Source organism: Mytilus galloprovincialis, chromosome 3 (genome assembly GCF_965363235.1).
Source record: "Mytilus galloprovincialis chromosome 3, xbMytGall1.hap1.1, whole genome shotgun sequence".
Lineage (NCBI taxonomy): Eukaryota > Metazoa > Mollusca > Bivalvia > Mytilida > Mytilidae > Mytilus > Mytilus galloprovincialis.
In genome coordinates, this window is record NC_134840.1 from 51,152,897 (window position 1) to 51,166,610 (window position 13,714).

The window sequence follows — 13,714 nt, forward strand, 5'->3', positions numbered from 1 at the left end:
CTAAGGTTCCTCCCTGTGTTGTTAATTGCTAATGAAACCAGGGGATTTGATTAGCAAAATATCTTATATTTATATCTTGTGTTTGTTGCATTTTACAAAGTATTCACGAGCACACAATACATATATATTATTCAGTGATCCTATATATAAACAGAGACATATATACACATGTGTATATAAACACTCATTTAGGAAAGTATTAAGAAAAAAGAACACAAAATAACCGGATTTTTGCCCGTCATTTGTTTTGATTATATAAAACTAGTTTAACCGAAAGTAGAATGATCAAGAATGATCAAGCATGGTTGACCTCATGGCTTGACAAATAATTTCATGAAATGGTATGTAATTTATTACCGTGATCAAGTCACTTATCAAATGTGTAAATTTTTAAACTTATAATAATCGAATATTTCAGGTAAGTAAGAATGAAATATATTGAAGAGATCAAAGAAAGAGCTATTGACCCCTGATCTTGATTGATTTGTAAATTATTAATTGATTGATTTTTTGTTATTTAAATACTGTAGTATTTATACAAGGTCTAATTCTCATAAAAATAAAAAAATATAATCAAAGTTTTGATATTTTCCTCTGAAATTTTCTCAAAAATAGACTATCTGGATGATATAACATTCAGTGTATGTAAAGTGCGGATCCTAAAATATCATTTTTACTGTATATGCCATAAATGTCTAATGTAGAATGATAAATAAACAGACGAACTTTTTTTTACTTTCGAAGAAAATGAAGAAAATGAGTTAAAATGTATATGTTCAGAAATACATAATACTAATAAAACAAAGTAAGAGATGCGAGCGGGGTTTTATCGCGCCTAAAGCCATCCAGCTTTGAAATATATACCAAAATAGGTGAATATTTATGACATTTCACGAACAGATCGTGCAGGTGCTTTATAACTAACAGGTAAGATGTTGTTGCAGTACAAAATATTCATTTTAATACAATTAATAAAGTTGTATAACGTAGAATATGTTTTGTCATTCAGTTTCTTCATATTTAACTAAATTCCACTATGATGATTTCGTAATGCTAGTCATGTTTACTGTCGAATAATGATACTATTGTTTCATTTTTACTGTGGAGCGAATCATTAGTACTGTATATGCGGTGCATTTTCACTGTATAATTTTTTATTTATTTTGTTATCTATTACAGCTCATTTCTTTAAGCATGTAGAGCAAGACTTTAGTTGACTTGCTTGTTTTTCTTTTATTGGATAATCGTTATGATAACACCCAATTTAATTCAAATATTAAAAATACAGGTTAAACTATCATAATTTTTATGCCTAATCATATTGTTTAAAAATGTCAATCTTATTTACAAAGTTTGTATAAACAATTAAACAAACAAAGCAAGCAAGCTAACCAAAGTTTTGCTTTGCATGCATTATGAAATTAGCTGTAAGGCCTTAATTTAGCCGACTTGCTCAAACAATAGATAAAGTAAGAGAAAGATTTGATAAAATTTAACTTACGGAGGAAAGTTTGGTTTTAAAACACTCTAATAAATTCAATAGAAATAACATTTATTTCAAATGTATTCCATTTAGTTTCTTATAAAGCGTATAGGGATCTTTATCCTTATTTTTTTTTATCCATTTCCATGACACTTCACCACTAATTACGTACATCTTGATATAAATTGAATCTTTGTTTTCCCGTTTAAAAGGTTTTACACTGGAGCCATTTATAACTTGCTGTTCGGTGTGAGCCAAGACTCCATGTTGAAGACCGTATGTTTACGTATAATGGTCTACTTTTATAAATTGTGACTCGGATGGAGAGTTGTCTCATTGTCACATACGACATCTATATATGACTCAAAAACGAAACGAGACGGGATAAAAAGGTATAAAAAAATTCACACTACTTTTTTAATATATGTATAATGGGCTTAATATGATTCAGAATAGAGTAAAATAGTGGGTCGCACTTGGGTATAAGCGTGACGCCGGATTGCCGATTTTTTGCAAGCGTGACAGGTGAAAGTCAAATGATTGTGTCGTGAAAAACGAGAAATGAAGTCTAGCGGGACACAGGAATCTGCCAAAACAATAAGCGGAATACGGGAATCTGCCAAAACAGTAAGCGGGATCCGGAATCAGAACCCCCCCCCTTCCCCCCAATGAGACCCCCAGAATAAGATATTTGTGTATATCAATCCTATTGTTACAGTCATGCCTTCAATAACAAATGTATCCGATGCATGCATTTTTTTATATTTTTGGTCCCTTTTTCAATTTTGAGGGGTCCAAATTTAAAGACAAAAGTCCTTTAATATAGATATTTGGGATTCGTTGACATGCTGAATCTAACCGTGTATCTAGTTTGGGGATTTTTTGTCTAGTTGCTGAAACAGCCCACATAGAGTTCCAAAGGGTCTAAAATCAACAAAAATGAATTGTAGCAATCATTTCGTGTACAATAACCCAAATGTGTATGGTTTTACCTCTGCGGTAGTATCCATTCGCGGATCTAGAATTTTTCATTTTGAGAATCGCTTTTGTTACAAGTTTGAAAAGCTATCTATTTGATGAAGAATGAATGAGGAGTTTGTATTTCAATTTGAAAATACATGTATCATAAATCCTAAAGTCATCAACTAAGTTTTTTCGTTTGTTGCAAGTGCATTTATCACATAATTCTACAATAAAAATTCCTCGCATCTTTGAAAATTCTACATTAATATAATGACTGCACTAACAGTGATAATCCATCGCATCTATAGCTAAAATGGATCGCTTTCAATAATCGATATGCTATATTATGATGCTTTTATAACACTTATTTGAACTTTAATGCTATGTTTGTATATTATAAAGACATATCACAATGAAAATATGTTAAAACTTATCTTCAAATCACTTAACTTGATGTTTTCAAAACATAAACAAATACAGTTTTCCCATGATCCTTTATTCTACAATAGACATACCCGCATATAACAGTAAACATGAACTAGCTGGATTCGCACTTTATATATGTTCCAGACCATATGAGTATTTGGACCGTACGCGTACGGTCCGGACCGTATACGTATACTCGGACGGCCCGACCATACGCGTACGGTCGGACCGTATGAGTATACGCGTATGGTCCAGTACGAGCTGACCATACATGTTATTGGATCGTGTGGGTTAAATCTAAACAAACATTTATCACAATCTTTTTTTGTAGTTTTACAAATTGTTATTATTACAACTAAATGTAGAAAATGAACAAACGAACAATTGAAATTAAATATTTGTTTAACTGTATATCTGAATCCTAATTTGGTACTCTCGCCCAATGTAACACTTGCTACCACAAGTAACGGTATATTTTTACATTTACATGTTTGAAGTTCATGCATGTTCCGGTCTTCGCATTTCATTTTTTTGTAAAGTTGCTATTTCAAAACAATTGTCCTCCCACATTATGTTTACTTCCAATATCTTCAATTACAGTGATCATAATTCAATCAATGTACTGGTCGACATGATAAATACAAGAGATTAACAGATTTAAATTTTTAAATAGTTAAAATGTAAAGTTTTTATTTCCATTACAATTGAGCTTTTTTATATTGATTTGAGAGTTAAGTTATGTTGATCTGTTATATGCATTTGTATATAGTAAACGTGACCAACTTCTTAATATTAGTCCGACCGTACGCGTACGGTCCGACCGTATGAGTATTTTGAAAAAGTACGCATACGGTCCAGACCGTACGCGTACGGTCCAAATACTCATACGGTCTGGAACATATACACTGACATTTGTGTTTCAATTTCATTTTTTAGAACTGACAACATGTTCACAAATTTAGTTCTCTTTTCTGATAAATAAAAACATTTATAAATCACAAAACAAATCATTGTTATGACATGATTAATTGGATTATATTCAATATCTTCAATTTTATATCCAAGTACAAGATTTTTAAGACAGAAGACATGTTGATCTATATTAAAATACATAAATATGTCATAAATTATTGACCAATAATTTTTTACCCATTTACATTTACAAAAAATGATTATAGTTATCACATTTGGAACAAATCACACAATTTGGATTATCAGATATTTTCCAACGATGCAAATTATGATTAATTGCTGTAATATTATGCAGTGATTTCCATCTAAACATTTTCATTCTATTATCTTTTAAAAAATGGAATGTAAAAGTAAGGTTCTTCTTTATAAAATAAGTAACATTATCAAAAGTGAAATGATTTTTCCATACACAAAATCCTACTGGGAGCTCTTTATTAGATTTAATTAAAATATTATATATTTCTTTGAATGAGATTTTGTCCAGATTGTAATACAATCCATGGCTATTCATTTTTATGTCTTGTTGAAAATGAATTTTAGTATTTGTAGATGTTTTACTCTTTAATTTTTCTTTCCAAGATTTGGGTATAGCTTTACGTAAAATACATAATTCTGCTATCCAATTTTGTTTCCTTTTAAGTTTGTCTAAAAAAATTTGAGAAATTTCTCCTTTATCGTCGATTATGTCGTTAATAAAAATTATATCTTCTTCTATCCAATGTTTAAAATACAAACTTTTGCCTTGATTTTTAATATATTGATTTCCCCATATAACTTGTTTCCTTATATCTAAAAAGTTCTCAGGTTTTTTTGTCTTCCCGCCACCATTTTTAATCCAGCATTTTAAGATTTCTAAGTAAAAAGTAGGCAGGTTTTTTATGTTCTTTAATGATTTATGAGAACCCAGATTCATTTTAAATATGATGTTCTTACCCCCAAACTCACTGAAATAGTAGGTTGGAATAATTTTCCAGTTTGCCCAAGTTTCATCTGTAAGCCTTTTAACCCAATTTATTTTCATTGCTTCAATGTAAGAATCTAGATCTGTCATTTTTAACCCCCCTTCTAAATAATGTTTTCTTAGCACTGAGCGTTTAACTTTCTCACTACCACCGTCCCATAAAAAGTTATATATCATCTTCTTAAACTTAGATATAGTTTCTTTGCACAGATTTATTAGTGATGCAATATATGTTATATTAGGTATGACAAGTGTTTTGATGATAGTGATTTTACCAATCATGCTAATTTTCCTTTTTTTCCAATCATTAATTATTTTTTCTGATTTTTCCAACTGTTTTTCTGTATTAAGTTTTTGACATTCTTTCTTGTTAGAGCCAAAATAAATGCCAAGACTTTTTACGTTATGTTTCCAATTAATGTTTTCGAATTTGTCCTTGCAGTGTTTAAGTTTACCTAGCCAAATACCTTCTGGTTTATTTCTATTGAGTTTGAGTCCAGAGAGAGATCCAAAGGTTTCAATTATATTAAGTGCATGCTTTATTTCATTTTTAGATTTTAAAAAAAGAGTTGTGTCATCTGCTAATTGTGAAATTTTTAGACTATGAGTTTTTTTATCAATTTTTATTTGTATTCCTTTTATATCATTAGAGTCTCTTATTCTGCAAGCAAGTAATTCAACTGATAAAACAAACAATAAAGCGCTTAAAGGACATCCTTGTCGAATTCCGCGCTCAATGTTGAAGGTTTCTGAAATCCACCCATTATTTAAAATACATCCTTTTATGTCATAATATAGGGTTTTAACCCACTTCTGAAATGATTCATTAAACCCAAATTTCTTTAGTGATTCCAACATAAAATCCCATTCCAGTGAATCAAATGCTTTAGAAAAGTCGATAAATAATATAGCTCCTTCAATATTAAAATTTTCAGAATAATCTATAATGTCTTGAATTTGACGCACATTGAATCCTATATAGCGATTTTTTATGTATCCATTTTGGTCTCTATGGATTATTAATGGTAAGATTTTTTTAAGTCTTTGTGCTAAAGTATATGTTATTAATTTCACATCTATATTTAATAAAGTTATTGGACGGTAATTATCCAGGGACAGAGGGTCATTTTTCTTATAAATTAATGATATAATCCCAATCTTTTGGGTATTAGATAAAGATTCTTTATCATAACAAGTATTAGAAACTTTCAAAACTATGTTCTTCAGTTTTGGCCAAAATTGTCTGTAAAACTCTACCGTTAAACCGTCTTTCCCAGGTGTTTTATTTCGTTTCATTTTAAAAATGGAGGATGTTAACTCTTCTAGTGTTAATTTACCATCTACCTGTTTACTTTCAGAAGATGTCAAAGAATGATTTATGTTTGTACCCTCAATATATGATTTTAAGATTTCAGTATCAGGGTTAGAGCTTTTGTATAGAACTTTGTAATACTCTTTACTCATATTAAGAATTTCGCTTTGATCTTTGAAAATGCATTGTCAATATTTTCAAGATTTTCAAGGTTCATGTGGACCCTATAGCTAAAATGGCTGTAATTTCACCTCAAAATTTACTCTGAGTAAAGACAAACCTGCGCATCTATTAAAAATTTCAGGCATAGCATGCCCTAGATAAATAAATTTCAAACATGTTTTATGTTTTAGAAAAAATAAAAACTTACCAGGATTTTGCCGTGCACTTTTTTTCATTCCTCCAGAAGGTGCCAAAATAAACTAAGTGTGGAAACAGGTTTGAGAACTTCCCCACAGGTAATAATTGAAGTGAGCTGTATTAATTGACATGGACAATAGATGGACAATAGATACCTGACAATAATTGGTGATTTGAACTGTGTACCTGAGTGGACCATATCAAGGTAAACTCAACTGTTTTTTAATTTTATCATCTCCTGCAGGGACGAAAAAAAGTGTACGGCAAAATCCAGTTAAGTTATGAATTTTCTAAATCATACAATGCATTTGAATTCTATTTATCTAGGGCATGCTATTCCTTAAAGCTTTTCCAGATGCACAGGTTTGCCTGTACTCAAAGTAAATTTTGAGGTGAAAATACGTCCATTTTAGCCATAGGGTCCACATGAACCTTAAGTTAGATATTTCCTATTTTGCAAATTGTAAATTTCAAAATATAGGAGCATCGAAGGCATCTAGAACAAGTATTTAAGAGACTCCGAGACGCAAATCTTACATTGAAACCAACTAAATGTGAGTTTGAAGTCAAAGAAGTCAAATACTTATGTCACTTCTTATCAAAACATGGAGCTCAGGTGGATCCATCTAAAACGGATGCTGTTAGTTCATTTCCGGTTCCTTAAAATCAAAAACAGGTTAAATCTTTTCTGGGTATGTGAAGTTACTATCGGAAGTTCGTTGATTCTTTAGCTAACATTGCTTCTCCTTTGAATGCTTTTCTAATCTTATAAGTCTTATATTTGTAGTTGATGTTATGTGGCTTTGGGGTCAAAGCCAATTAAGGCAGAGGGGAGATATATTTTGAAATTTCCAATTTGCAAAAATAGGAAATATAACAGCTTTGCGAACTTAAAGTATTTTATTTCTTATTCTCAAAATAAATTTGTAAAAATGGACAATTTAGAAGAAAATAGATCTGACAGATGTTTGACAAATATTGATAATTATTCATTCATTAATTATACATGCTATATTTTGAATTAGAGAAAGAGTGTAGGCAATTAGGCCTATTGTTAAAATTACATAGATTTTAGCAACTTAGGTATATCAAAATCAATAATCTAGATTAAAGTGTCAGCTTGGTTGACAAGCCAAAATTATGAGTGACCCAATTAAAATGTTGTGGTCAGTTTAGAAATCATGTAACGAGACTTTTCATTGGTAAAACGAAGAAAACCTTGGATCTGTATCTGAAGCACGTGATCAACGACTTTTTTAAAGCTAGTGTTTTGGGCTATTCGTCAGTTGCCATGAGATTTCAGTTGTAATAAAATATAGTTATTTTGGAATTCTTCGTTTTTACCAGGTAATTCATATTCAATATTTTGAAGCATTCTTTTTATGAAAATTACATTTTACATTTACTTTTTAATTTGGTTTTATTTATCTAAAATGAGAGTTTTTAGTTTATACATTACGATTAATATAGATGCTTTTTAAGTGAAAATATGCAGCAAACATTTATTCCGAAAATATTATTTATTTCATAGATATTCATTATTCCATGCGAAGTTGTTTACAGGAGATTTGTGAATTTGAAGCATAATTTATTTGTAGTAAAGTATTATTTTGTTATTTGCTTATATTTAATATTCAACGAAGTTTAGAGAAATTCTTGTTTGTCGCTTTGGTTTACCTTGACAAAAGAACATAAAGAAAATATTTGTTGTTTCATGTATATTGAAATCGTACCGATGCAGGATTGATCTCCAGAACAGAAATATTTGCGCATTACGTTATACAAAAGAAACATTTTATATATTACAGCTTGACAATAATATCTATGTATGATGAACTATATTATATTGTGAAATATATTGTAAGCATTTATTTGAAATTGTTGTCATATGAGTTGCCATGAGATTTCAATGGTAATAAAATATAGTTACTTTGGAATACTTCGTTTTTTACCAGGCCATTTAAAGTCCAGACGACATAGGCTGAAAGTCAAATACGGCAAAACCAAGGTTTTGGTATTGCTCTCATCAATTCAAAATAATCCAAAAACCAATTATCATTTAATTTTCCTAAATTATCAATTATAGTGTTTACAAATAATATTTTACTGTTTATTTTCTTTAAAATGAGACATTGTTAAAGCTATTCATGACAGGAAAACGTAATTTCAAATTTAAACAGGGAAATATATGTTCAAGAGCAAGTATTGCAAGTATTTAATATCCTTTTTTTTATAGAGATTTTCTTATGATTTAGATCCATAAAGATGTAGATTTTTGTATGGCTGCGTATTCAAACGTCAAATATTCCAAACAAATAAAAGATGGTCTTTACTGTATGTGGAACATATATAAAAAGACAGCAATATTGGAGAAAAAAATCCAAGTAAAGGACATCCTCAATTCAATAACCTATGCCAACAATTTAGACAACACTTGAAAGAATAACAACAGATCATCCTGTTTTAATGTATAATTTTTGAGCCTAATCTTAAACCCAAGATGACCGTCGACATGGCACATACGAGAAAAACTTTCAAAACAGATTTTTCTTAGAAAATATCATTCATTTAAAAAAAAATCACAAATGATCCTGTGGTGATAAATCTATGCAAAGTTAACTTTTCCGGAAGCGGTACAACTCTGATAGTTTGAATACACTGTGATTCAAACAACTATTCATGTCCACTTTCAAAGTAAAATTATAAAATATTTGATTCGTAAAACATGAATTGTTTTCCTGATGGATTGGCAGTATACTCATGTAATATTAAAATCATGGAAATTATTCACTTTTCTGATATCACGATCAAGCTTCATGATAAAAAAAGAAAAAATGTTTCAAATGTGTTTATCTATGTGTACAGGTAAACACTTATCCTTTATGTGTAAGTTCTCTGCTAGAAACTATCGGTGAAATGTTGCATATAAAGTAATGCAAAAAGACCTTTTGCGTTCGTTTTCAGATGTGACACGATGCTACAAAACAATTACATTAAGACAGAGCAAAGAGAAAGGTCTGATTTAAAAGGACTTTAACATAATATTATCAAAAAAAAATGTAACATTTAGTTGAAGAAGTTAAAGTAGTACAATAGCATAGATTGTAAACTGGATTTTATTAATTCATATGTATCATTGTATTTAATATCAATTCAAAATATTTTATTGTTCAAATATCAAATGTACATTTAAACAAAGGGATTGGACAAAAGGCAGTGCCTATACAAATCCTTTCCCATACAAGATGGATTGAATAACATGCATGATAGTATATAATTTTCTGATAAGTTAATAGATCATACGTTGTTGCAGTGAGTCAGGGAGGCAGTTCCTCCACTTCTTGAAGTATTTTTTGTGTATACATATATAAATAACTATGTTAACAAAGTTAAAGCAAGACCTACTGAAGGTGATGTCGAATTTTATACCAAAATAATAAGTGTTGGTTAGGAATCAAGTAGATCATAAAGTGATTTTTACTCAAATTCACAAGCTCACTGCAACAAAGTTGTTCTATTTATATGAATAAAAAGAATTGATTGGCCCTTTTTTGCAATACATAAATAATTTAGTGTACCATCTTATTACATGACTATTAATTTCTTGATTTTTGAAAATATAATTACTAATACAAAAAATAAAATAAAATATATATAAATTTATTTGCAAAAAGATGCTAAACACAATTGGTTGTTTTTTGTGTTAAAAGTTAGGTTTGTCTTTAATTAAGACTAAAGAGTGGTACACTGTGGTTATAGGCTGGATTCTAAACAGTATAATATCACATGAAATATTATAAAAATCTTCCAGTTTCATGAATATATTGTTGTACATATGTAAATATCTCTGTGTTTTCATCAATATTTAAGTCTGAGCAACCCTGTAGTAGGACATCAAGATTGACATTTTTAAAGTTACTTATTTTTCGAAAGAGCTCATATCTCTGATAAATGTAAAATGGACAAACATAAAAGAAATGAAAATTATCTTCTACTGGATCTCCACATGCACACATAGAGCTGTCCGACAAATGATCACAGAAGAGATGATCTTTTAGATCACTAGCCTCATTTCTTAATTGGCAGTGGATTATATTAACTTTACGTGAACCAGTGGAAAAGAAAACAGGACAAGGACTTATGTCCTCATTCAGTTTTCTTTTAAATCCTGTGAAACTTAAAATATTTTTAACTTCTCCATCAAGTGAATTCCACTTTTCAAGAGTATGTGGAATAAAACTGTTTTTATAGGCTGTGGTTCGACACTGAGGAGTTTTAAATTCCCTTTTTTTTCTCAGACCATACTGGTCATTAGTGTTTGTACACGACAAGATATCAGCAGCAATATAATTGGGAATATCTCCAGAAATAGTTTTATGAAGAAACAATAATTTGTTTTTCTGACGTCTATTCTGGAGGGAATCCCAACCTAATTCCTTATATAATTTCCATCTAGGAGTTCCCTTTCGAAGCCCAGTTACAATTCTGGCAGCAGCTTGTTGTACAGACTCAATTAGATCTGATTCTTCTTGTGTGCAGTTGTCCCAAATTATGTTCCCATATTCTAAAATAGGCCTTATAAATGCAATATAAAGTCTTTCAAAAGACTGTCTATCAATCTTATGTTTTAAATATCTCATAATATTAAGACGTTTACAAGCTTTTGAATAAATATCCTGTATGTGACTAGACCATTTGGCATTAGAAGATAAGGTTATACCAAGATGTTTATGTTCTGAGACATTTTCTAGAGGTGCATCATTCATGCATAGTGATGTGACATCAATATTTCTTTTTCTTGTAAAATACATAGATTTGGTTTTGTCTGCATTGAAGGTTACACCCCATTCCCCTGCCCATTGATCTAATGATTCTAGATCTTGACCCAAGGATTCAGCTGCTGATCTCTCATCATGTACAACACAATATAGACAAGTATCATCTGCAAACAGTTTTATTTTGTTTGTAACCGCATCTACTATGTCATTCACAAACAATAAAAACAGAAAAGGGCCCAAGATGGATCCTTGAGGGACTCCTGCCTTGACAGTATTCCAGTTAGAAAAAAACCCATTTACTCCAACCCTTTGTTGTCTATCAGAAAGATAACTTTTGAACCAGTTAAGCAAATTACCCTTTATTCCATATTTTCTTAACTTATATAGAAGTCCCATGTGCCATACACGATCAAATGCCTTTGACACATCACAAAAAATAAATCTGACATCTTTCCCTTTGTCAAGATTTTTTACAATCTCATCATATAATAAAAGTAACTGATTTATAGTAGAGTCCTTGTTTCGGAACCCGGACTGTTGATCAGTTAATATTGCATGATCATGTATATAATTATGTAAATACTTAAAAATAATTTTCTCCAATATTTTGCTAAAACAATTAGTAACCGAGATAGGTCTGTATTTAATATCAAAGCGTTTGCAATTTCCTTTTGTTGAAGGGATATACAAAAAGAAAAAACGATTGTTAAGAAAACGAAAATCGAAGTCAAATATCTGTTGTTACATGACTTTTCCATATGTTTGGTGGATAATTGATATATTTAAAATAGTTTGATGTGCAAAAGCATCAAAGGTGAAGATGAGTATCAAAGTTTCTAGAACATTAAAAGAGTTTCATATTAAATCTGGTTGAATCATTTCATATTAGTTTGTTCTATTGTAGTTATGTCTTACCTATGCAGGTCTGATTAGCAGCTTCATAAAAATGTGTACAGCATACTTTGCTTAAAAGAAAGATTTTCAATTCTACAATTTCAAACTTACTAGAATAAAACAACAAAATTCTAAATATTCTGTGCTGCTATCAATCATTTATAGTTTTATTTTCTTAAAGCTACTTAGACAATTTGCACATTATTGTCTTTCTAGTTAGCATATTTTATCCCCCTTTTCCAGGAATATTGCCTTTTGTATGTATAAGGAAAGAACAGTGGTTACTTATTTTTAGTAGTATATCAACACAATTACAGCCCGTAACAGAGAAGTGATCGAATTGATGTTTCTTTACCGTCAAAATTAGCTACGTTATCGACAAACTTAATTGAGTAGTGACCGAACTATTGGCACTTTAACGTTAAAAAGATTGACAATGCTGACAAACTTTCATGTGTCGATAATCAAGTTTAATACCAATAATATTGAAAATAATTCTAATAATATGAAACAAAATATGTCCATATGCACCATTTCGATTGGGCGAAAAGTAGTCATTTCTTCAAAGTCAGAACAAAAAAAAAGATTTATGGAAGGACGTCTTGAAAGTATTATTTCCTTTACAATTTTACCCCAAACTAAAAGAAATATACTGGTAAACAACTAAAAAGGTGTTTGATAGGAATGGAATGAAGTCCTTTATATTTTCGGACTACAATGTGTACCGTATGTGTGATGGATTTGAATTCAATCAATAACTTTGAAATGTTTTCTCATATGTATACACAAAAGGGAGGACTGGTACTTGTACTTCTGTTAGAATATGTCTTCGTCCGTTTCACATGCCAAACTTTTTTCTAGTACAGTTTAAACGGGAAAATTTTGTTGAGATTTTTTTTTAATATGACAAAATAACGAGCAAAACTATTTCTTGCAATGGCACACACACAGAGAAATTTGGATTTCTAGGTCGGGTTTGAAAAAGAAATTTCGCCTTTTCTTGAGCCTGTTTTGTACATTTAGTTTAACAGATATGATCCAATGGAAATTTTCACATGGAACCTTCGGTAAATAGGAAAATAAAAAGATATGGAGTAATTTATAGAGAGACCACACTCCATCCATGAGAAAAACGGAGGGAATTTAAAAATCTAGAGGTCTCCACAAGGCTTTCAACAAGGGTGGAATCTCACTCCCTCTAAATCATTTATATAGGATTTCTCTATATTTTTCTATAAATGAACTTTATCTTATAGTTAATAGAAAAATAAAATAAAAAATTGGGGTCACCGTTCATTTGCACTCACAATCTGCCTTCGAAAGAAGCATTCATCTTTGTAAAAGTGTTTTTTTTTTTTCTGTTGAACTAATAGGAGAAATAAAGGTAATATCGAAATAAAAAAAGAAATTTATTACAGAAATTGCTCAAATTTTACAATAATTTAGTTTAAGTACAGCATATATCGAAATTATATTAAAAAATATAGGTCACCGATGAGTTAAAAGAGATATTTCAATTTTAAAGCCAAAAAATGTAATTTTTCCACCAAAGGGAGATAATTTGG

At 30.1% G+C, this 13,714-nt stretch overlaps 1 protein-coding gene across 1 annotated transcript in view; it reads right to left on the bottom strand.

The window, feature by feature from the left end:
• The window catches only part of LOC143066468 (uncharacterized), a 64,935-nt gene that overhangs the window by 9,083 nt on the left and 42,138 nt on the right, over positions 1-13,714 (bottom strand). The window contains exon 2 of the mRNA XM_076239385.1: positions 12,171-12,220. Within this exon, the coding sequence (XP_076095500.1) occupies positions 12,171-12,220 (50 nt within the window). The remainder of the gene's footprint in view (positions 1-12,170; positions 12,221-13,714) is intronic.